The 25,789-nt window shown below is 44.7% G+C and overlaps 1 protein-coding gene across 4 annotated transcripts in view; it reads left to right on the plus strand.

Annotated features, from left to right (window-relative positions):
• Positions 1-25,789, plus strand: part of WDFY4 (WDFY family member 4) — a 286,883-nt gene that overhangs the window by 64,139 nt on the left and 196,955 nt on the right. For all 4 annotated transcript variants that reach the window (XR_011997478.1, XM_025989725.2, XM_072739274.1 and 1 more), the window contains exons 13-19: positions 1,556-1,649; positions 16,196-16,410; positions 17,369-17,463; positions 18,338-18,575; positions 18,971-19,047; positions 20,124-20,345; positions 21,023-21,201. Coding sequence is in view for 3 of the 4 variants with exons in the window: in XM_025989725.2 (XP_025845510.2) it covers positions 1,556-1,649; positions 16,196-16,410; positions 17,369-17,463; positions 18,338-18,575; positions 18,971-19,047; positions 20,124-20,345; positions 21,023-21,201 (1,120 nt within the window). In the remaining variant the exon portion in view is untranslated. The remainder of the gene's footprint in view (positions 1-1,555; positions 1,650-16,195; positions 16,411-17,368; positions 17,464-18,337; positions 18,576-18,970; positions 19,048-20,123; positions 20,346-21,022; positions 21,202-25,789) is intronic.

The following is a 25,789-nucleotide window of genomic DNA, read 5'->3' on the forward strand; positions in this document are numbered from 1 at the left end:
GTTTTTCATTCATTTCAATAGTGTTCACTCTTCTTAGAGTGTGTTTAATAAGAGGTGATTTAAAGCTTTTGTCTGATTGAAAAAAATAAAGTTTTTGTCTGATACTTCCAACATCTGAGTCATCTCAGGCTTGGCATCTGTTGACTATCTTTTTCTGTGTGAGATATTATTTCCTTGATATGTTCTATGCTAAGTAATTTCAGATAGTGTCCTGGCCATTTTGAATGTTATGAACTTTAGCTCTTGTTGACATCTTCTGGAGAATGTTGATTATTTTGTTTTAGCAGGCAATCGACCAGGTTAGGTTCAATCTGCAAGTTCTTACCCACCTTCTGTGAGTCGTGTTTCCGGTATTAGTTTGGTTTCACAGACTTGGCAGTGATTTTTGGTCTATTCTATATTTTCCCCATGAAGTAGCCAGTCTTGGGGGATGCTTTACCCTTAAGATCATTTCTTAAAACCTTTGAAATGTGGTTTAAGATCAGATTCACACATGCAGCTCAGAACTGAGCCCAGAGATTGATACATGGTCTGACTTTCTTGAGCCTCTTGTCTTCATCATCTTCCCAACACTTTATGGCTTCCAGAGGCTCCCTCCTTCTCTGTCTAGGAAGCTGAGGCTTTAGTTTCCCTGCTTTGACATGTACTTCCTGCCACTGCATCTGTTTCTGGTGCCAATCAGGGAAAGGAAAAAGAGAAACAAGAGCAATGGAGGTTTCCCCTACACTTTTGGAACCATAGTTCTTCTGGTTAGAGAGAATGATTGTCTTCCCCCAGATATTCAGACATCTGCCTGGCTGCTGCTACTGCTGTGAGGTTGCCCAGAGGCTGGTTGAGAAATAATAAAGGAACCCAAGAAAGAAAATCTCAGAGCTTCTCCTCAATGCTCTGTTACCTTTAGGAGTCTCGTTTCCTGTTCCTTAGACCAGGAACAGAGACCTTTCCTTGGTGCTCTTTGTCTGCACATGGTGCATACTTGTTTTCAGATTTCCTATGAGCTCATACCAAGGAATTCTGGAGAGGGACACTCCAGAAAATTCAACGCCAGTTGCATGGTGCTTTGGGTTTGGTTTCCTTCTCTGCTACAATTTACTTTTCAGAGTCATCAGAGAGCTGCTTATGTGTTCTGCATGAGTTTCGAGTTGCATTCAGTGGATAGGACAGAGTAGAGTGTGTGTACATCATCTTGAAGAGATCAAAAAGCCCTTGTGAGTATGTGATTAACATAAAATAAGAGCCTCTCCAACTCCTATGTGTCTGGAGGAAGGGGAGAGGACCAGGCAACTAACTTGCATTGAATACCAACTATGAGCCAGCCCCTGTGTCCCAGGGCACAAAGGTATTATTCTATGTCTCTATGAGAGAAGTATGGTATTGTGAATTCCACCGTACAGTTGGGGGAAATTAGGCTCAGATTAATTAGTTCAAAGTTACATAGGTAATAATTGGTAGACTGAGGATTATGGCTTGTCTTAGAAAGACTCAGAAAGGTTTGTGAAAAGCAGAAGATACTAGAAAGCTCAAATCTGATATCCTGCTTACCCTCTCTCTACAGGGTGGATGAAGGGGATGCTGTGATCATGCATCCTGGAATCCTGTGCATCATGGTGAGACTGCTGCCGTGGTTGTACCATGCAGACCACCCCCAGGTACTTATTGATGGACTCACATATTTGTCTTTTTCACATGACTGATCATTTAAGCTCCTTCTGGTCAGACTTCTTCTTTTTTGCCTTTGCCTTTAGTACCCTGCATTAGCAGAGCCACCCTTGTGAAATACCTTCTGTAGGGGAGAGTCAGTATGTCTGTGACCTATGATTGAGTTTTGCCCACCCTTCCTTCCCAGGCCATTTGAAACATGTCATTTTTGCTAGTGAAGTGACCTCTTACAAACAACACCCAAACAAAAACTAGCTAAAATAGTTCAACCTTCACGAGGCAAACCCTGGGTGCTAAGGACAGCACTGGGCATTGGTGGGGCTGAAAGTCCTTTGCCCCCCACCTAGTCATCCATCCTGTGGGTGCTGGCTGTGATCCTGGCTTAGTGCTCTGCATAGGACATGCCAGGCTAGCAAGATGGACATTGTCCATGGATCCTGCATCCATCATGGGCACCAAGAGATAGTGCCTGGGCAGGCAGACTAAATAAATAATGTCACAGATGAATATACAATTACAAATTGTGACAAGTGATAATAAATGGGGAAAACAGGATGCTGAGAAAGAAAGAATAATGGGAATGGAAGTGGGGAAGACCTAATTAAATCTAATTTAGAGGAAGGGATGGAGGTCAGGGCAGCCATCTCCTAGATGGTGACATTTAAGCAGAGCCCTGAAAGATGAGTAGCAATTAACCAGGCAAGAAGGAGCGGCTAGGGTAGGAGCAAAGGGGGAGAGTGGGAAATGTGCCAGATAGGGCAGGCGCAGGAAGGCTGGAGCCCTGTTTAATTATGGAGTTTTATCACAAGGGCAGCAAGAAACCTTTCAAGAGAGTAGAAGATGACTCTATCAGATTTTTGTATCAAAAATATCTCTTTGGTTGTTACATGGGGAATGGCCTGGAAATGGGGACGACAGTTAGGAAGTCATGTCTTCATTACCACATCGATGGTAGCTCAGATAGGGTGGTATCTGGGCAGATGTGAAGAGAGAGGAGGGACAGAATCACAGGACCCCAAGAGGAACAGGTCCAGGGAGTGGGAAGTGGGAGAGTCAAAGGCAACCCTCAAGTTCCTGTCTTGGTAAAACAAAGGGCTCCACTGCAGGGTGAAAGGATTGAGTAACACAGTAAGGCAATTCTTGTTGAGGAAAACCTGGAGAATGCACACGTTGATGAGTGTAGATAAAAGGAAATGAATTGAACTGAGCAATCAGGCCTGGTGCTAGACCCTTTCACAATTTGTCCCTCATAGCAGTTTTCTTGGGAGTATTACTTGTCTCCATTTTAACCAGTGGGGAAACAGAAACTCAGATAATTTAAATGACTTTGAAGAATTTCCAGTTGGTGGACCTGGTATTAAATGTGGCCCTACCTGGTGGCAGATCTCAAATGTGGCCCTACCTGGTGGCAGATCTCCTGGTCTTTCCTTTGCACAGCAATGGTTTCTATTGGAAAAGGAGGGGCAGGGGTTGCAGGTCCAGCTTTGCTTTTTCCAATTTTTCAAAAGGAAGTAATATGTTCTAAGAAGAAATGAAGACCAGTGGTGTTATTAATCACAGCCTGAAAATGACAATGACCTAGTAAAATATTGTAAGCCCTCCAAAATCAGTGAGAGAGATGAAGTGGGGGAGCAAAGTCCTTGATGTATAGGGAAGGGAACTGTTTTCACTGAGGAAATTCTGTAGTATTTCATACAGGATTGAAAAAATAGACTGACCCGGTTCCACATGTCTTTTAGCCGTTGTAACTAGAATCTTTTTTTTTTTTTTCTGGTTCCTGTCCCTTTGCTGGAAAGTGACGATGAAGTGATTATCAAGCCAATGAATAGAGACACATCTCATAATGAAATGGAATACATTTACATTTTTCAACATTTACAGAAAAGCAGGAGGCTGGAATAAAATGGGCTTGATTGCTTCTTTAGTTACCTGTTACTGTGTCAAGTTAACAAACTATATCATTTTTTCTCATGGTTCCTGTGGGTAAAAATTTGGATAGGCACAGCAGGGACAGCTCATCTCTGTACCACACAGTGTTGGAAGGGCTGGACCATTTTAGATGTCTTCTTTACTCATACAGCTGGTACCTCATAAGGCTGGCTCCAATGACAGGGGCTCCTCAGCTGGGCAGATGTCTGGGGCCTTGGTTTGGGCGGTTAATAGGATCCTGGGTTCTCTTCCATGTAGCCCTCTCCATCTGGCCTCTACCTGTGTCCCTCCAAGCGAATTCTCCAACAGGTCAAGCTCAGGGATCCCAAAGACACAAAAGTGGAAGCTGCCAGGCTTTCCAAAGGCTTAGGCCTTGAACAACCTGGTTTTGCTTCCATAGCATTGGTATATTGGTCAAAGTGAGTCACAAGTTCAGCCTAGACTCAGGGAGAAGGGCCATATGCCACCCCTACTGATATAAGGGGTATTGCCTGTGAATATAGGACAGAGGGAATTGTTGAGGGTCATCTTTGAAGACCAGCACCTATTTGCCTTAAGCATCAACTGGTATATAAAAATATTTGACCTCTACATAAAGTATCCTCTAGTTCTTTACATGTCTTCTAGTCATTTAGTTGCCTCAAGTCTGGGACTTTACTTTCTTTACCTTGCTATTCAAGGCAGGACCTTCCTGGAGCATTTTGGAAACTAATCCACACTTAGGGATTATGCCAGGCATGTTGTTTCATCAATATTCATAATAGCTCATCCCAGTACACTAGAATCCTCCCACAAGGCAGGTGTTTGTGGCTCAAGAAAGCTATGTGACTTCCTACAGTCATGGAGCTGGTGAGGGGAGGCCTGGAACTCATTCCCAGGCCCCAGATCAAGGTGTCCTTGACGAATGGTTCTCTCACCTCTGCGGCTTTTGCAGAATGTATGTAAGGTCATGCATTCTTGGCATTGCACATTTTTCCAGTTGCAATAGCCTTATTGTGAGGATGCCTGACTTCCTTAGCTGTATTTCCAACCGTGTAGTGTACTTGGAATGAGAACAACCAAGCCAGGGGTGTAATAGCCAAACAGTCGGTGATGAATGTGTTGTGCAAAACTTCACTGCAGTGATACAGAGCAGAGTGTGGCCTCTCTCTCCACTGCTAGTGCATGTAAATTGTGCAGCTGAACCTGAGCTTCAGATAAACTCTGTGAGTTGTCACATTAGAGTATGTAGTGGAACTTGACTCCTTTGTGATAATAATTGGACACATTAAGTATGCAAATGAGAATTCCATTTGGTAAGATTCTTTTTCTCTATTCAGGTCACAATAAGTAATTTAGGAAAAGTCTAATTCTCCCTCATTGTCTCTCAAAATGCAAATGAAACGTAGTGATGCATTTTGTCAAATATTTCCTGCAGATGCCAAATCAGCAACTATTAAAAGTTGAATAATTACAGTAATTAATTTCTGAAAGGGAAGGTGGGAAACCTCATAACAATCAATAGAATACTAAATCAAATGAGAAATGAGACCACACAGGAAAATGCTGGAATGAAAAGGACTATCGGATCGCTCTTTGGAGCAAGAAGTTTCAGTAGATGGCAGTGTTACTAAGAAGATGGAATGTGAGTTCCCCTCATCTCCCTGTAGGTTGGCTTGATGGTTCCCAGCACTATACTCTTAGCCACCTTCCTGCCTGATGGATGCTCTTCCTTCCTGATAGATGAGAACTTGATGACTTTCCAAGGTATAGATGTCATTTCAGGAGTGACAACTTACATAACTACATACATAGGTTGTCTGATCTATTTCTAATTATGCCCACGTGAAATTTGTTTTGTTCACAACCAAAAGGTGTCTTTTTTCCCTCTCCAAAATGTTACACCATGTGCTACTCTTGGAAAGATGATCACCAGTATTAAAATTGGACAGTGGGAGTTGAATTGTGAATGTTGCTGTCCTAAGCATGAGGCAAAAACAGAGTCCAACCCAGTTCTCTGGGAGCTGAGTTGGCCTCAAAAAGAAACAACTCATTGGGAAGAAGACATTTTCCCTTTCTAGCATGCTCAGCAGCCATGATCGTCTTACTGTAGGGATGTGACTGTTAGCAGGAATTTTGACCAGTCCTATGAGGGCTAGCTGGTTCCCAGCATCACTTTGCTTTCATTAGGATTGTGGTCTTTATTCAGTTCCTAGCAGAGGAGTATTTGCTTGTGCTCATGACAACTGTAACTCAGAGGGTGGGAAGCTGGATCTAGTTTAGCAAACAAAGGTAGAACTCACTGCAGTGGAGCAACCAATGTGATACATGTGCACCTGTGAATAATTTTACTCAAGCACCTTCTAGATGCCACTGGGGATTCAGAGGCAAATTTCACAGGAACTCACAGTCTGAGTTGAGAGTAGTAGAGAGAGGAGTGTAGAAGACAGTAAAACCATATTTGATGGCCACAAAAGTTTGCCCACAGAGCCTTGTGACAGAGGGGAGGGAAAACCTTAGAGACTTGGGGACACTGGAGCCAGACTTTAAAGAAAAGACATGCCCATACCAGATCAGGTAGAGGAGGGAGGAAAGACAAGAAGCTCATCCTCAGAAAGAGGCATACATGAGGGTGTTGAGTAGTTTAGCTGGGCTAGGATAGACCATGTGGATAGAAAGGCAATGTGTGGGGCTGCAAAGTCTGGTCAAAGCCACATAATGAAGGGCCTTGAATGCCATGCTAAGAGAATTGAACTTTATTGAGATACCATCCATCATCATCATCATCATCATGAGCAGTATAATCTTTAGTGAACACTGTTATATGTAGGCAGAGGCCAGGCTATGAAGACAGCAGAATGTCATCATATTTCAGCTCTGCCACAACAGGCATGCAGCCACTGGAAATAATTTAACCTCTGTGATCCTTTACCTTCTTTGCTGTAGTAGGGGGATAATAATATCTTCCTTGTGGCATTATTGTTAGGATTCAACGAAGCAATGCAGTGAATGCTCAGCACAGAGAGCAGAAAGTACACTGCAGCATGGGAAACACTTGCTAAATGGTGGAACTACTGCTATTAGTTACCAGAAGCTCTACAAGCATTTTATCATTTAATCCTTATAATAACCTTGCAAGGTGGGTATCAGTATTCCCACTTCGATGATGAAGACTTGAAACTTGTAGAAGTTGAGCGACAGAGTTAACACAGTTGCTAGGTGGTAGATGTTGGTGATGCCAGGCTCCTGGACCTCCTACTTCTGTGCCAAGTGGCTTTTCCTGTATGGACATGGTAGTCATGGGAAGCTACTGGAAAGCAACAACATGATCAGACCTGGGCACTAGAGAGACCATGGTCTACAGTCAGTTGGCACTGTGAGTCCCTGTTGGGTGTGTTCCAGATTGTACTACCACAGAACTGTCCTGCATGGTCTGATGGAACAGAGAAAAGATCAGGCTCAGGGCTATGTTTGTTTATCAGCTCATTCATGCCTTAATTTGGAAAAGCGTGCCATTTTCTGGAATTAGCCTGCATTTCAAACACATTGAACTAATCATATGGGTTTCAAATAACTAAAATATTGACAGCATTAATAGCCCTGAGTAGCATTGTATAAAGGGCAGGCTATTTGAAAAAGCCATTTCCCCCAACAAGGAAATAGGTTAAGTAGGAGTCTCATTTTGTTAAATTATGACACATTAGAAATTCCAAATATTTGGAATACTTAAATGTTGAATTTTAAAAGGTTTACTTTTGAGTATCCTAGGCTCTTTCATACTGAAACCCTCTCCCCACCCCCATTTCTATTGTTCCTAAGTGGGAAAATCTCAAACCTGGTCAAAATCCAGTTTACGTTTTAGGGCAACCTCTTAAATAGACCAAATAAACATAATCTTACATGATGTCTAAGATGATCAAAAACAAAACGCAATGGATGTAGAATGATGGAGTAGAAGTTAAAGTTGGATGGGAAGACCTCTGGCTCAGTTATCAGGTGAGCTTGCTTCTAGTCCCTTTTCCTATCATTCTGTGGCTGATGTAGGCTAACTTCTGGTCTCCACACCTCAGTTTCAGCTACTCAGATTTGGCCTAGATCACAGAGGTTGCAAGCTCAATGTCTTGGGGCCAAGAATATAAAGGAAATGTGTTGGTGGAAATAATAGAGAGTGGCGAGGCTTGTCCTATAGGGAAGAGTACTTGCCCTGTCCAAAGGCACTTCCACCTAAATAAGGGGCAGTAAAATAGAAGGGAAGCCAAACTATGCCCACCAAGTAAAACACTTTTATACATCATCAATTTATGACCCTTATGAGATCAGTTCCCTTCTTTATAATGAATGCATGACACTGTGTTAAAATCATGGGATTTGGAGTAAGACCTGGGTTGAGTACCAGTTTCTGATGCTCATTAGCTATGTGACCTTAGGAAATTGATATATCATCCAGTCTCAGTGCCCCCTTATAATATTTTTCCCATTGGGAAAAATAGTGGAGAGTATAGTTGAAAAGGATAGCACAGTATTTGGCACACAGTATCTGCTCATCAGACACTGGCTCCATTATACACACTCCCCCCTCCTCTTCTAGCTTTGGCAGTCTGTATTCCTAGGACTCTGGGTCATACTGTATAGAAATTTGGAAATAATAAATGGAAGATGATACATTTTAGGTATAATAGTAAAACTGGTGTTTTACTATTATTAAATTAATAACAGAATTGATGTTGAGCTATATGTTACAGTCTACTTGGAATCAAAGGACTATGTCCTCTCTTTTTCCTGTTTTGCATTTGATCCATTACCTCAATGAACTCAAATGGCAGACGGCATAAAGCTGGAAGGAGGAGTTACCCACTGGCTGCCAAAATGGGGATGTGAAGCATTCCTGGTAGTCTGAGGAATGGATCAGAATCTTGTTGGGTCAAAATTCAGCAGAGATAATCAGGCCTGTGCTCATGTCTTAATGCACGTATACACAGGGTGGGGAAGACAGAATAGAATATGTGAAAGAGTCCTAGGGGGTTTAGTGCATGGTCAGTAATTGAAGTAGGGTGAGGACACTGCTATGGGTAATTCTACTTCCTACTATATTTATAGACGTATAGTGTCCAGCTAAAGGGAGGTGGTAGTTCTATGACCCTCTAACATGCCACATCTCTGTTTGTCCAGAGGTGAGAAGCCAGGATGGTGAGGGATCTGAAAAATCCTCCTTAGTCATGGAAAGAATAGTGAACAGACCTCAGGGTAAGTAGCTTAGAGAGAAATGATATTGGGGAAATAAGAGCTGGGCAAATACTTGTTAGTGGACTGGTGGTAGAAGAGTACACACAAAGGCCAGTTAGTTAAGCAGCAATGATTTGGGCTCAGTATAAGGACGAACTTGCCCAGACTAGATGGGCAGCTGTGGAGGTAGTGAGCTAGTCTGCATTGCGGAGTTACATATATGAGACTCCCACCTGGCCTCTCAAGATTACAGAAATGGTCAAACCCATTTAGGTCTTGTGCATGGCAAATACTGTGTACCAGTTACTAAATTCAGATGATCCCAGTGTGAGCCAAAGTCATGAACACTTAGTTTTTCCTGTAAGTTTTGAGATACGACCTAGGACAGGATGGGTTAGGTATCCACTGCTCAACCCATAGAGTTGGCAGTTTCAATTAGCTTTACCTTAAAAACCCAGGCTGGCCAGTGCTTTGCAAGCTTCAGCACTTGGAGTCCTGGGAGGCAGCGATCTCAGTGATAAAATGCAGCTGACCTTCTGGTTTGAATTCCTGTCCCTCCACTCACTGTGTAACTCAGCAAGCCATAATCTCTCTGGGCCTCAGTTCCCTCATCTATAAAATGAGGTAATAATAGCATCTATCTCATGGTGTTTGAAGATTAAATGAGCCAGTACATGAAAGTACTTAGAAGAAAGAGCCTTCAAATAGTGAGTGGGCAGTGATGTAGCTCCCATCGCTAGCCATGGGGCACGCGAGCACGGTAGGTGTGTGCTCCTACTCTTATACTGAGCTTGTCTGATGCACAATGGCCATGCAAACCACACACTCAGTTGGAAGGAATCTTATTGCTATGAGAAGAGAACATCATAACAAAGAAGAGCTAATATCCTGAAAAAATCTTGTATCCAGTTAGAAAAAGCACTTTCATAGAAACTTCCTATGGACTCCCACAAACAACATACCAGGGAGGTTGATATTTTCATTATCCCCATTTTTTTTTTAATTCATGACAGTCACACAGAGAGAGAGAGAGAGAGGCAGAGACACAGGCAGAGGGATAAGCAGGCTCCATGCACCGGGAGCCCGACGCGGGACTCGATCCCGGGTCTCCAGGATTGCGCCCTGGGCCAAAGGCAGGCGCCAAACCGCTGCACCACCCAGGGATCCCCCATTATCCCCATTTCAAAGCAAAGAACTGAGGCCTTGAGAAAATAAGTAACTAGCCCAAGTTCGTTCATCAGTTAATGTCAAAGCAGCATGAGAACCTAGCTGTGGGTAGATTTTGTTGTCCTCTGCCTGCAAGGAGAAAGAAGGGTGAATATCTACCTGGAAGCTCAGACACAATATGCGAGGGCCTGAGCCACAGTTTGCTTGTGAGTAGATCCTCATCTCTACAAGAGACTGTGTACTCTATAGTCTTGTTCCAGGAATCTTCTCCAGACAGTTGTGGATATCTATCTGTTAGCAACAACAAAAGATCTGCTTTAAAAATATCTCTTAACAAAAGTTGTATCAACAGTATACTTTGGCTATAGCATAGAGACACTCAGGGTAAGTTCATACCTCCTTTTCCTGGGGGAAGGAAGACCTCAAGGAAGCCCTGGCCACATGTGAGAAGGGTTCCTGCTGGAGAGTTGTGTTGGGCCTCATGCAACTCTCCACCCAGCTCCACTGCTCACCTGACCCAGCTCTCATGCAGTGAAGGTATGTGTGTCCAAGGTGATGGAAACTCTCCACAGATATTACAGGTTCCCGGTTGTGCAGGCAGCTTCCTAGATGGATATTTACAGGCTAGCTTCCCCGGTGGTGTTCTCAGGGCTGACTACAGACTCACTGCAGAGGAGGGCATTGGGTACTGGGGGGGCTGACAACCACCCGTGATCCCCTTTCCTTGAAAGGCTATGCTCACTTTCACCAATTCATCTTTGTATGTGCTGTTCCTACTCCCAGAAAGACCATTTTTCCCTGTTGGCCTGGTTCTCTTTTCATTATCCTCCAACATTTAGTTGATACATCACCTTTTCTGAGTGCCCACAGCCCTCTGAGTTAGGTGTACCTCCTATGTTCTAGAATACCTTCTACCCCTGTGCTTGCTCTTAGGAGGCAGCTATTGCATTTGAGGCAGAGACAGGTGCTGGGCCAACAAGGGTGAAGAGTCATTGTCTCAGGCAGCAGTTCACAGTGTAGTGGGGACAGGGGATGGTGGGAAGAGATCTATCTATCTATCTATCTATCTATCTATCTATCATCTATCTATGTATCTATCTAACAAGAGAGCTGTCAGAATGTAGTATTTATGATTCAAGTATAGACAGTGGTGTTTGGGAAAATCAGAAAATATTTCTTAGATGAGAGAACATTTGAATTGTCCTTTGAATAATAGGTAGGAGCTCAACAAAGGGACATAGGGCTGGAAAGGACATTCCCAGCTTCAGGAATCAGTCAAAAAAGGTGTGACACATTTGGCAAAGGGAGAGAATGTTACTAGGTCTGGAGCATGGGTGGACCAAAAGGGAGGATGAAGTAAAGTTGGAAAGAGACAAATACTTTATAAATACAAGGTCCTAGGCTTCCATTACCAGGCAGCATTAGCCATCATATGCATGTAATTTGTGAAGGAAGCAGGTTTGGAGCGGGCACTCACATGCATCTCGATCTTAGTTGCAAATCTATTCAAGGGCATCAAGGAAGCCATGCCTTCAGGTATGGGTTCTGCTGATTTGATGGGACTCAGACCTCTTACATAGAAACCAAGATCACAAACTCCTATACCTACAAGGCATGTGGACACCACAAATGAGTCTATCAGGCTGATGGGGACTATGGCAAAAGAGAAAGTTTACACCCATATATAGAAAGAACTAATTCTAAGTAAGCAAAGATAGGGTAATCCTGGGTGGCTTAGTGGTTGAGCATCTGCCTTCAGCTCAGGTCATGATCCCTGGGCCCTGAGATCGAGTCCCACTTCGGGCTCCCTGCAGTGATCCTGCTTCTCCCTCTGCCTTTGTCTCTGCCTCTCTCTGTGTCTCTCATGAATAAATAAACAAAATCTTTAAAAGATAAGTAGGCAAAGATAATCATAACAACTTATCAAATGAAACCCATCTGTGGGTCCTATTTAGCTGTGAGATTTCTGAAGAGCTGAGATCATTTGAGTTGTACCATCTCTTTTCCAAAATCATCAAAGAATATTTCAACCAAATTGGAATAGGCAACTAATCCAAATTTGAGTAGCTCAATAGAACTCCCTAGTTCTTTCTAAGTGTCTGGGGGAAATAGACAGGGTCATCTGATGGTTTTTACATCGATGTCAGGACACATCATAGACTTATGTGTTCAAAGCCCATGCCTCCTTGGAGGGACCCACTCCACCAGGACCCAGCCCTCACTGGACTCTGGGACTACATTAATCTGGACTAGAAAAGAAATTGAGGGAGAGGGAGGGAGCGAGAGAGAGAGAGAGAGAGAGAGAGAGAACACGCGCTAAAGAACAACAAACATCTACATCTACATCTGGACAAAGATAGACTTGAAGGTTAGACTGTTAAGTGGAGAAAGTAAAAAAAAATTCCTGAAGGCTGCCCCGCAAGTTGCTCTGTGCTAATTTGCCTTGTGGGTCCAGCCTGCCGGCCAGCCTCATGACCCCACGTGCTCACCATGGAGTCCTAATTGAACCACCATCCCCTAGCCTGCGCTGGAAGTAATATGCGTTAGGAAAATCAATCCATTTGTAGGGGGAGAAACCAGACTGGTTTCCTGCTACTGCTCATATTTTCACTAAAACCCCATTTTACTGGAACCAACATTGAAAAAACCAGCACATTTTATTCAAAACAAGGCAATATTGGTATTGACGGAGCTGCAGTGATAATGAGGACGATCAATTTTCTCTCCTCCATTATGGGGGTATTGAGCAATTTTGGAGTAAACTTGTGGCATCATTAGACAAGATCAGCATTTCTCCCTTTTGAAAACTTTTGCTTTTTTTTCTTTGTTTCTTTCTTTGTTTCTTTCTTTTCTTTTCATATTTAGATTTTAAGTAACTTTTCTCTGGTGGATAAAAAAGAAAAAAAAAAAAAAGGAAACAACAAAAAAAGAAAGCCAAAAGTTCTCAAAGCAGTAAGTGAAGTGCTGGTAGTAAAACTGGAGATTCTAGACATTTCTTTTTATTTTTTATTTTTTAAGATTGTATTTATTTATTCATGAGAGACACAGAGAGAGGCAGAGACACAGGCAGAGAGCAGCAGGCTCCATGCAGGGAGCCTAACGTGGGACTCGATCCCAGGTCTCCAGGATCACACCCTGGACTGAAGGCGGCGCTAAACCACTGAGTCACCGGGGCTGCCCTAGACATTTGTTTTTAATTCTTATTAATAATACATTGTGATGTTATTTTTGCATCTTGCATCCTACAGACTGTCTCCCCAACTTTCACCCCAAATTAAAAGACTGCAGTTACCAAAGAATCCAGGTTCTGGAAGAGGGAAAATTCAAGGCAAGTGAGCAGAGGCTCTTTTTTTGTTCTGAGAGGAGTAGGTGAGAGGAAAGGCAGAGGTGCAGGCTCTGGGATGCAGGGAAGGATGCTAAGAGCAGCAGAAGAAAGATCTGGGGAAGGGAGTCAGTAGGTTGGGTAGATTTTCATGTGTAAGAACTCCTCAAAGTAAAAGCGATGGAATTGTTTGGTGCAAATGAGTTTTGGCATTTCTGCCTTTTGTCTCTGGTCCCCATTGGGCTCTACATTGCCTTTACTGATTTATACTAGCTGTGCCAATACCGCAGTGACAGAGAAGGGACTGTCTCAGGCCATTCAGGCTGCTATAACAAAATACCATAGACCAGGTTATAAACAATGGAAACTTATTTCTCATAGTTCTAGAGGCTAGAAGTCCAAGAGTATGGTACTGGCAGATTCAGTGTCGGGTCAGGGCCCACTTCTCCACTGATGGCCCTCTTCTAACTGTGTCCTTATATGGCACAAGGCAAGAGAAAGTTAGAGGTGTTACTGAAGATATTGTAAAGATGGAAATTTCACTAAATGATGTCAATTTGAGGCAGGAGCTCTAGGAGGTGTGCTCCTGGAAGGAGGAAGGGAGGGTGAAAGGTAAGATGTGTAACTCATTCAGTTTTTTTTTTAATCTAAAAATGATGATAAACAATGTAAATATATATCCCACTACCTTTTAATCCTTGAAACACATATAATACTAAGTGGTGTTTGCGGCCTGTGGACGAATGCCATCTTATTAATTTCTGTCCCTTAGTGATACAAACATGCCCTTGACCACTGTGTTGGGGTGTTTCCCAAATCACAGCACGTGTGAGGAGGAGATGGGAAGTGAAGTGATCCTGACCATGGAGTCTGGGGTCAAAGCCAGGCTCTGCCCTTGCCATGCCCATTTCTCACTGTGCTGGGATTGTCCCTTCACCTGTAGCCTGTGATTCCCTTGAGAGCAGGGACACTGTCTTGTTATTCTTGAAATGCCTAGAAATTTACCCAGAGCCTGACATTGAAGAGGTGGTTAATAACTCTTTTGAAGGGGAAAGGGAAGAAGGGGAAGCAGTGAAGGACCCCAAGAAAACTCTCATGGGGGTGTGTACATATCATCAGATGGTCTGCAATTCGATGGGACTAGAAGCCAGTCATCATTAGAAAGAGATTATTCAAATTAGTGCTTTTGTGGTTACTCATGGCTTTACACTGGTGAACTAACCAAGATATGGTTTACATTGTCAGAGATCTCTTTCCTTGAACCCAAAAACAAGGGCAAAGATGTGCAACATGAAAAGTATGCTAGGCCTCAGCTCGGGTTCCTGGGAAGTAGAGCCGAAGACAGGTACAGGTACATCAGCTCCATCAAGGGTGGGACTCAGGGGAAGGGGAGTGAAGGAAGCAGATGGTGCAGGGGAAGAAGCTGAGGACGTGCCCTCAGCTGAAGTCCAACCTTAACCTGAGCCCACAGGGCAGGGCTCTCAGGCATGAATTGCACCACAAAGACTGAAGGATGTGATCTCGTTGACTACTGTCTGGTGTGTATGTGTGCATGCGTGTGCATGTGTGCACATGGTACATGGATGTGTGTATGTTTGCATGCATGTGTATATGCACACAAGTGTATGTATAGCTGTGTGGGCATGTATATATGCGTGCGTGCCTATGTGTGCACACGTACATGTATGCATGCACATGTGTATATATGTATACATGGGTGCATGTGTGCATACACATTTGCATGTGTGTGCATGCATGGACAGATGGGGGGACATAGCTCCTGGACAGGGCAGCTCCCACTTAGGGGAGGGCAGTTCTCCAGAGAAAGGGGAGCGCTGATGGGTACACCCATCTGGAGAAGGATGCTGCATTCATAGCATCCACTGCAGGAGAATTCCATTAAGTTCTAACTGGTATCCCTCTCACTTTTTTAGACAATATCATATACAACAGTAAAAGAGAATATGAGCAGTCCTAAGAGTTTTCATAGAGGAACTTCGACTCCCACCCCGAACACCCTGACTTCTACTCCAAACTGTATTATTTGGAGAGGCCTGGGAGTTCCAGGGGTTTATACTTTTACAAAGAAAAGGAGATTGCAAAAACAATGTATTTGGCTCACATACGAACTGAGCTTACTCTGTGCTCTCTTCTGTGGATTTCAAGGACATAAAGATGCTGAACTGACTGGAAAACTAATAAGGGCAAGATAAGACCACAGTTGTTTCTGTCTGAGAGGTGGACGGAGGGCAGTTGGAAAGTGTGTGTGGGGGGTTGACAGCAGGAGGCTGAAGGCCCTCGGCACAGGAACTGTGGCTGGCATTAGCCTGGGGGTTGAGTGTGGTTTGGTGGGGCCACAGCCAGTCCCCGTGAACACTGCCTCCAGGCCTGCCCCCTGGGCCACTGTACCTCTTATGTCAGGGGTACGGACTGAAACACAGGACTGCGAGATGCCCAAGAGAGGCGCAGCCAAGGGCCAGCCCAGCTGCCTCTCAGAGACACAGACTGCCATCTGTCTGGCCCAGCCTTCCTACCTTTCGAGAGAGGCCACATGTCTGGACTTTTACATAAAATCTCCAGATCTTTAAATGTTAGCAGTTCATTCAGAAACCACTTAAACATTGCCTGGGGCAGACACCATGTCTCTAGGACAGATGTAGCTTCTCGCAGGCCAGTTTGCACCTGTTTTAAGCCTGTACCTCTTTGGCAGCTGACCCCAGTGGCCCCCGTTCCCCTGCACTGGGCAAGAGTACACCTGAGAACCCCGGAATGAGATGGAGTACACTGAGAACAGGCTATGTAGGTGCAGTCACCTGACCCCCACAACCTTTTTGAGGCCTGGTTAGGGGTCTTTCCAAGTTGCCCACAAAATATGCTGACCTCAAGGGCTCACTGCTTGCTTTTGCTACCTCTTAGCTTTCGCAGGAGATCCAGTGCTCCATGGCCAGTCACATCCAGTCCCTGGTGAAATCGGAGAAGAACCGTCAGGTCATGTGTGAGGCGGGGATGCTCAGGACCCTTGTAGCCTCCTGCCGCAGAGCCCTGACCGCCAGCCCCAGCCCCTTGAACTTGGGCCTTATCAGGATCTTTGAAAAGCTTGCCTCCCAAGCCATTGAACCAGATGTATTAAGGTACTGTGTGCTGTGTATTAAATGGTGCTGAGCTACTGATAGCTGGGCTCAGGTACAGTGGGCAGGTCATAGGGACAGGGCATGCACAGGGACAGGTCTCCCTGTGCCCCGTCTTGCCTCTCCCTTCTGCTGGGGGTGGCCCTTCCTGGCACAGGACATCCTTGGGTCCACATAGACAGTGGGCAGGCCCACAAAGCAGACTTAAGCCCTCCCACGGAGCTGATGGCCTTGAGAAGAAAGGACAATAGTCAGAGAGTTCTGCAGACAACACAGATAGCATCGTGGGGGATGCTGAGTGGGCAGCACCAGAGTTACTGGAAAGCCACTGTCAGAAGAGTGCGTGTAAAGGGTCAGGGCTGCAGGGCAGTGAGGGACTTTGGCTTGAGGCCTGTGCAGGCCTTCATGGGACCAGGAGAGGAGGGAAGAGGGCAGGTGAGGATGCTCTACTGAGAGGGATGGGGGTTGTAAGGACTTGACACCCCGAGAGGCTAGCCTGCAGGGAGCTGGGCCAGTGTGAGTAGGGCCAGGCCTCCTGGCAAGGAGAGGGTCACAGGCAGTGTATCTTCTGGGGGCCTTCCTGTTGGCAGCCCCTTCATGGAGCCACCTGTTGCCTGGAAAGCTGAGAAGGAGGGAGATGCACAGAGCAGAGCTGATGGATCAGACACAGAACAGTGTAGTGTAGTATAAATTCCTTATCTCTTCAAGGTCCGATTTGAGGCTCCCAGCTAATCACCGGTTAAGTCAAAGGCACCTAAACATGCTAGCTCTATGGTCTCGGTGCCAGGCCAGGGACACCCTGCTTCTGGATGGTTTGAGGAAAGGTTTCTGGGCAGAGAGACAAAAGCATGGAGGAGGGGCTAGGGAGCACCTGGATTTAGGAAGGTATTCCAGTGAACCGGAGAATGCTTGCACCCATGAAAGGTCTTCACTTCTTTCTCTCATGTGTTATGATACCTAGACAGTTTCTCGGTCTCGGGATGCCTCCGCTTCCGTCAGCTGCAGTGAACATCCTCCATTTATCTTTTGTGAACAGAGGGGACTCTGGAGGCTCAGGTGAGGAAAGAAGAGAGAACACGCATTCTGTTTAAGGGAGCCTTTACAACAGGTGGGAAGCAGATAGACTCAAAAAGTGGTACTGCCTGCTGCTCAATGGAGTAAATGAGGAAAAGCAGGATTGGTGGTCCCAGAGAAAGCCCAGATCTAGAAGGAAAAGGATGACCCCCACCCTCCTATAAGATAGGGGATGGTGAGCGTGTACTTGACCCCTTTGGGTGCAGATCAAAGAAACAGCAATAGGGTTTCCTTCATGACACACTGTGTCAAGTACCCAGTGTTGCCCCTGGACAGACATGCCAGTGATGGCTTTTTGCACAGTTCACAGCTCATGGGTTGGGTCGGGGATCAAGAGGCCAAAGCACTGCGTGGCTCCCTAGTATCAGGCATGGTCCTCAGGAGGCTGCTGGCTCCAGGAACCAGCTTAAAGAAAAGACAGCTGTGAAGGTACTGAATGTGAGATCACATAAGGACACAAAGGCAAGGAGGCCCAATTGAAGAGCATGGATGGAGAGTCAGCCTGTGCCGGCAGCCAGGTGCAGGGAGCAGAACTTTCACAGAAGTAGGCTGTCATGAGTGGGAACATCATGGAGCGACCACCAGTGGGACAAGCCAATGACAGCAGCAGCAGATGGTGTGCTAGAAAGTAGGGTGGGGTGGGTGTGGGGAATGGTGGACTGAAGGGGGAAGAAGTTTCTAGGAGGAGCATGTTCTCACTGCAGTTTAGTGTGAGTGAGTCAATAGGGAGCCACCGCACGGTGGTGGTGAGGTTAGCCTTCCTTCGGGGCTGTTGCAGACCCCCTGGGGCTGTTGTCAGAAGAGCTGTGGATCTGCTTAAATGGGAATGCCCCTTTACTTGTGCTTGTTGCCTCAGGGTCCCAGGCTATAGCAGCAGGGACTGCTGAGGGTCCCACGGGCACTGTTCTGGATGCCGGCCCATGCTCAGCAGTCACCCAGACCATCAGGCCCTCAGGGACGTCCCAGGGCTCGGCCACTGCCCTGCAGACCTCGATGAGCCTCATCTCCATGACCTCCCCACGCAACCTGCAGCCTCAGAGGGCGGCCCTGGCTCCATCGTTCGTGGAATTTGACATGTCCATTGAAGGTTATGGGTACGACAGGCTTTCTTATATTTGGAATGCACTTTATTAATTTCCCAGTGCCTCTGATGAATTATAATATTGATCAAAAAACTGTAGTCCTCACCAGCCAGGAGCATAAAATGTCTGGGTCAGGGACACCTTATCTCTTCTGGCTTCTCAGGGCCAGTGTCCTCCGCCACGTAGTGCTATGACCTTCTACTTGCCCTGGAGGGCCTGCTTTCTGGAATGCCCTCCCCTTCAGGATCCAGCATAAATTCCATCTCTTAAGGCCCCCGTACGGGCATCAGCCACTTTCTGTCCTCGGTGTAAGAGGGAGTGAGGCCCCTGCAGAGGGAGATAGGGGAGATGTCATGGCCAGAAGTTGGTGTGCGGTTCAATAATCTGAGATACTTTTCTGTTTCTAGCTGTTTGTTTATTCCAACTCTGTCTACAGTTATGGGAAGCAGCACAGAGTATCTGGTCTCTGGAGGGATTGGGACAGGTAGGTGATTCTCAGCAGCTTCAGTTTGCTGAGCTGTCTTCACCCTGTCTCCAGAATAAGTGCTGAGGGAGCCTTGATTTCAGATTTCCACTTGGCATTAAGGAAAGTGGGAGTGTTCCTTGTTTCTGTATACGTTTCATCCTTACAGTTTGTCATGCTTGTTTTAGGGCAGGAGGATCCTGTTTATCATGTGTCCCAAGGGCCCAGCCATGACTCTGCATCCAGTGGGGACTCAGTGAACACTTGTGGTCTCAGTTGGTGATTTGATGGCTGAGTCTGGGATAGATTCATTTAGTCAGTGATTGATAAATGACAAAACCAACACCTCACTCCACCCTGGGCTCTTTCTGAAGAAGACTATAAGTTCTATGTGGATGGCCATCTGATCGACCTGGGCCCTGGCAGGCTTTGCACAGCACTGTGCTCAGCTAAAAACTGGCTAGGCAGGGCAGGGCAAGCACCCAGCGCTGTCTGAGCTAGGCACCCTAGCTTAGGAGAACCAGGGTCTCACTGGGATGGTGGGTGCTGAGGAGCCATTGCATTCACAGCCTATCCACCTGGGGTACCACGTCTGATTCTGCTAATTCATGGAAAATGGTAGGCCTGCTTTGTGTTTCCAACCCTGTTATGGGTCAGGAGGACATGAGTTTCCCTATGATGGATACTTCCCCATACAAGGTTCAGCTGAGCTAGGCTGATGTCCTCTGCCTCACATTGCACACTCTGCAGCTTTAGGTCAGCCAATGGTGACCAATTACAGAGTTGTGCCCGTCCTCCACTCCTTTAGCAAGGTGGCATAGAATAATAGATGAGATAGAATTGGAGAGAGGCTTCAGGGATCTATGGGAATATGGGAATATGACTTACTCCTGTGAGTATATGAGTATATGTGAGTACATGAATAAAGGGACAAGCTTCTGTGACATGGGGTAGACATAAAGTGGAAATGAGTTAGATGAGGCCACAGAGCTGGCACACAGTAGGGCCACACATGGGCTGAATCAGAGCCACGATGAGTCTAGACAAGATTGCAAGGCAGGTAAAAGTCTAAGGGTATGCTTGTGTTCTGACTCCAGGTGCTGCCAGGTCATTCCCTCCACCCCGGGGCCTGACCTTCTCCTGCTGGTTCCTGATTGGCAGGCACGGCACAGTCACTGAGGGCCACCCACTGCGCTTCCTAAGCCTGGTGCGTCACCTGGCCAGGACCGAGCAGCCCTTTGTCTGCTTCTCTGTCAGCCTGTGCCTGGATGACTTCTCCTTGGTTGTGTCTACAGAAGAGAAAGAGTTTCAGCCCCTGGGTAAGGTGTTGGGAGCTGGAGCTGTTTTTGCCCACACTTGGGGGAAACGGAGCTAAGTAAGCAACTCTCGGCATAAGAACCCAGGAGCCCAATCCTTTAGTAGTTGGTGGCTGGTCCAGGCTCTGTTATTTAGAGCTCCACCTGGCTTTCTAAGTTCATCCCTCTATGTTGGCCAGAAATGGCCTGTTCTTCCTGTGTGCCCTGGGAGTGTCACTGTTTCATAGGGAAATACCCAAAAGGCCCCAGAGGTAACACGACATCATTGTCACAGAGCACAACTGCCTATTTCCTCCTCCTTCTTAGGACTCCAGGGCAAATGTATGTCACTGCAGAGGAAGTCTCCTGGGGTAGACCCCAAAGCCTGACTCCTGGGTTTGACTCCTGCTGCATGACCCTGGACAAGTTACATAACCTGTTTGTGCCTCAGGGGGGTAGGTAAATGGGGATTGTTATAGCACTTACCTCACCAGCGGCTGTGAAAAAAGAAATGAAGTGACATTTGTAACCATCCTTAATCCAGTATTTGGCACAAAGCAAGATCTCAAGCAATGGTAGTTGCTGTTGTGGCTATTTTATGAGGAGGTCTAGGGCATGGCTCCTCTGCATGAGGCCCTGTTCTCCTTGGTTGCTGCAGTGTGATGCTGCATGCAAGGTGTGGTGTCTGTGTTCTCTTGCAGATGTCATGGAACCCGAGGATGACCCTGAGCCTTCTGCTGGACGCCAGCTTCGGGTCCGATGTGGCCAGCTGCTGGCTTGTGGTCAGTGGCACCACCTGGCTGTGGTTGTCACCAAGGAAATGAAAAGGAATTGCACTGTTTCCACCTATCTGGATGGACAGATCACCGGCTCAGCCAAGGTGAGCTAGTCACCCTGAGTTCCGCTTGTCCCACTGCTGTGCCTTCCAGCTGCAATACCTGGAGTGGTCTCAGTTCTGTTCTTTGCTCTCATTTGGCAGCAGGGCTGGTGTCTAATGAAACTCTCCCTTGCTATCAGAATACTTGGCTCAGCTCAAACATGAGAAAAGCCCTAAAAGCAATAAAATGAAAATCCTTCAGAAAATGGAATGAAAGCCACACAACCAGAGCAGAATGTGAAACATGGAAATAGGAATAGTCGTGAGAGAATATGAAGTCCTAGAGTGAACAAGTCTTTTCACATTTTAAGTTGTGGATTCCCCAGTAAGGTCTGTGCAGGGTCTAAGGTTCTACTTTTCCAAGAAGCTTCCTGATGAATCTAATACAACTGTCTGCACACTACACTGAGGAGTCAGGCACCAGAGCTTGCAAGGACGCCAGCAGCATTTACCAGATTTACAGCAAGAATGAGGAGAGAAAAGTGGTTCCCTGCTTAGAGAAGCAATGGAATGTGTACACATAGCTGGAGGAGGTGTCTCTTTACTGCCATTTAGAGTCACCTGAAGTCCTGAGGCATGAGGGAGAGGAAGCTGGGAGATGAGGGACATAGCAGGTGTGCTCCAGCATCCACTGTTAGAGATCCTCAGAGAAGCCAGAGAGAGAAGGGCCCAGAAGACATTAGAGAGCAAGTGCAGCCAGAATTTCACCCAGGTTCCATAGAGAGCATCTCAATCTAGGCTGCATTCTAGAATCAACTGGAAATTATTTTTAAAGTTCTCTTGTGCCGGCTGCTCCTAAGATCAATCATAACAGAATCTCTGTGTGCAGGGTAATTTGGTAATATTTTCAGAATTTCTCAGGTGATTCTAATATTTAGCCAGAATGGAGAATCTTTGATTAGTAGGGTTTCTCATTTCCATAGTTTGACATTTTAGGCTTGATAATTCTTTGTTGTAGGGAGCTATTCTATGTACAGTAGGATAGATACTTAGCAGCATCTGTGGCCTTCCTAGATGCCATAGCATCTCTCTCTCTCTCCAGTTGTGATCGCCAAAAATGTCTCCAGACATTTCCAAATGCCCTCTATGGGGCAAAATTACCCCATGTTGAGAACTATTAGGTTAGAACAACCTAAATTCAATATAACACCTAAAGATGAATTCAATGCTATCTTCTAGTATAGTCATCTTACTAAAAAGGGGCAGTGGTAACTAGAAAGATTCAGCAGGAGCGTTACAAAAATAGGTCTTCCAAGACATGAAGTTAACTCTTTTCTCAAGTTATGGACAATACTAGCCTTTCTTTCCTTCTTCCCTCCCTCTTTTCTTCCCTCCCTCCTTCCTTCCTCCCTTCCATCTTTCCTTCCTTCCTTCCTTCCCACATTAAATATTTTGGAGCACACATTCTCTGTTAGGTACTGTTTTAGGTGCTAGGAATTGTTCATGCTCACCACCCAAATACCTCCAGGAATGTGCATATAGTATAAAACAAAAGTTAGATTTATTAAGCCTACTGTAGCAAGATGCTCTACTCCATGGGATTACAAGGACTTGGAAGGAGTTTAGATAGGATTAGGGCTTATTTTAGGTGATTTGAGGGAGGATTCAGGAAGTGGAGGTTGGCCTATTCTCAACTGGGTGCTGCCAGAAAGAGAGGGGATTTGATGCCTGTGTATGTTCAGAATTTTTATATAGGAAGTAGGAAGAATGGAGCAGGCTAGAGTTGTCATTGGAGAAAAAGCAGTAGTCACTCACGTTAGCCAGGATGGGAAGAGTGGTTACTTTTGTGGTTGCATCAGTGTCTTTGTTTTTGTCCAGGCGTGATTACAGTGTGGGCTTGTTTTTTTTTTTTTTTCTTCTTCTTTTGCAAAACATGTTGGCAATCTGTCTTGTTTTATGGAATAAGTGGGTATTCTGTGAAATAGTTCATGTACTTTGAGGCTAAGAAAGAAGTCCTATTGATGTTGGGACCTTGCTTGCACCTAGCACAAGGGATGGTACACAGGAAGCATGCAATAAATATTTGATGAACTGCATTGAATTTACAGCCACAAGGAGGAACACGGACTAGATGATAGTGTAATTGAGTGAATTGGTACATGGATGGACAACTGACCTCATGGCAGCTAAGCCAGAGTCAATTAGCAGGAAGGTTGGCAATGGTGTGATGCCATAGGGATATGCCAAAATACGCCATGGGGAATGACCAAAGGCTTGAGTCAGACAGAGTGGACTTTCCAAGATGATCTCAACAAGGTGGTTCAGGATCAGCAAGTGAAATTTAATTGGGATAAATGTGAAGGCCTGTGTTTAGATGCAGATATCTGCTAAGCAAGAACAAGATAGGAGACATTAGGTTGGGGATGACCTAGCTTAACGATGGTTCTCTACTTTAGAGGGAAGGTAAGTTCAGTTTAAAAAGTGAGGAGTATTTCAAGAGTCTAAATTGAGCAAAATGATGGGAGAATTTGAGACATCTTATGTTTGTAAGTCAATGCAGATGGTGCAGTGAGTATATGCTGTAGGAATTTGGGGGAAAAGGCAAGCCAGACTGCAGGGGTGGGGCAGAGCTTCAGTGAGGGGGAGCAAGAAGTCCTTGCCTGTCAGGAGTGGAGAAGGAGAGAGAGCACAGTGGACCCCACTCTAGGCACGCCTGGTGACTGAAACTTGGTTTGTTCTTGTTTGAAAATTTCATTTAATTGGTAGAAAGACTACCTCTGAAATTGTATGACTTCTCATTTGAAAAAAATATGTACTTCTATACATATTTATGGGTATGTTGATTTTATAGTTATTATAAAAATTATATAAATACATTTTGAAATAACTGAAAAATATTGGAAAGAAGAAAGAATGCCTGTGTTCCTTCTGTCTTACCATAGTTTGTAGTGTCTTAGTTTTTTCCCTTTAAAGAAATAGTTACAAATTTACTGCATAGAAAATATTGTATATTGGGCAGCCTGAGTGGCTCAGCCCCAGGGCGTGGATTGAGTCCCGCATCGGGCTCCTGCGAGGAGCCTGCTCACTCCCTCTGATTGTGTCTCTGCCTCTCTGTCTCTGTGTACACACTCTCATGAATAAATAAATAAAATCTTGAAAAGAAGAAAATATTGTATATTACTTAATTTTTAATATTAGTTAATATTTTTTATTCACAAAGCTTTGAAATTATCATTTTAACATTTGTGATACTTGTTAACTAGTTTTGTTTTATTCAAATTTTTATTGAAATAATTGTAGGCTAAAATGTAGTAGTAAGAAATAATAGCAAGAAACCCTATGTACCTTTTACCTAGTTTCCCCTCAGTGGTGCATCTTATAAAACTGCAGAACAATTTCATAACCAAAATATTTTTTTTTCATAACCAAAATATTGATGTTGATACAATCTGCTAATTTATTCAATTTCCCAGTTTTATTTGTACTTGTGTATATGTGTATGTGTATGTGTTCTACACAATTTTGTCACATGTGTAGGTTCCTGTGTCCACGACTCCTGCCAAGATTCAGAGCATTTACATCACCACAAAGCTCCTTAGTATTGCCCTTTTAAAATTTTTTTTTCAATTTATTCATTTATGATAGTCACAGAGAGAGAGAGAGAGAGAGAGAGAGAGAGAGAGGCAGAGACACAGGCAGAGGGAGAAGCAGGCTCCATGCACCGGGAGCCCGATGTGGGACTCGATCCCAGGTCTCCAGGATCGCGCCCTGGGCCAAAGGCAGACGCCAAACCACTGCGCCACCCAGGGATCCCTAGTATTGCCCTTTTATAAAAACTAAAACTACAACCGCTCCCACTCACCCACACCTCCCTCCCTTATTCCTGTCCCTAACCTTGGCAACCAATAATCTATGATGTTGTAATTTCAAGGATATTATATATATTAAACTGTAGAGTATGTGATCTTTTAGGATTGGCTTTTTCAATCAGCATAATTCTCTGGAAATTCATCCAAATTATTGCAGTGTGAAACGGTTAATTCCTTTTTATTGTTGTGTAGTATTCTGTGATACAGATGTGTATGTAACTATTCACTGATTGAAGGACATTTGGGCTGTTTCCAGTTTTTGGATATTACAAATAAAGCTATATGGCTATTTTTTCTTGTTTTCTTGTCTTCTTTATTTTGCTATGAACATTTGTGTACAGGTTTTTGTGTGAACTTCAGTCCATATTTCTCTAGGATAAATGCCTACGAGTTCAATTGCTGGGTCATATGGTGATTGTGTGTTTGGTTTTATAAGAAATAGCCAAATCATTTTCTCAGAGTGACTGTACCATTTTACATTTCCCAGCAGCAATGGATGAGTGATCCAGTTTCTCTGCATTCACTGTGGTCGCTACTTTTCATATTAGCTATTCTGATAGATGTATAATGATCTCATAATGTTTTTAATTTACATTTCTTTAATTGCTAATGAAATTAAAAATCTTCTCAAGTGCTTATTTGCCATCTGTGTATCCTCTTAAGTGATGTCTGTTTATGTCTTGTGGCCTTTTTCTAATTGGATTGTTTGGTTTTTCCTCTTACATTTTTTAAGGGATTTTCTATATATTCTAGATACTAGTCCTTTGATGTGTTATTTGCCA

The sequence above is a fragment of the Vulpes vulpes genome, chromosome 15 (genome assembly GCF_048418805.1).
Source record: "Vulpes vulpes isolate BD-2025 chromosome 15, VulVul3, whole genome shotgun sequence".
Lineage (NCBI taxonomy): Eukaryota > Metazoa > Chordata > Mammalia > Carnivora > Canidae > Vulpes > Vulpes vulpes.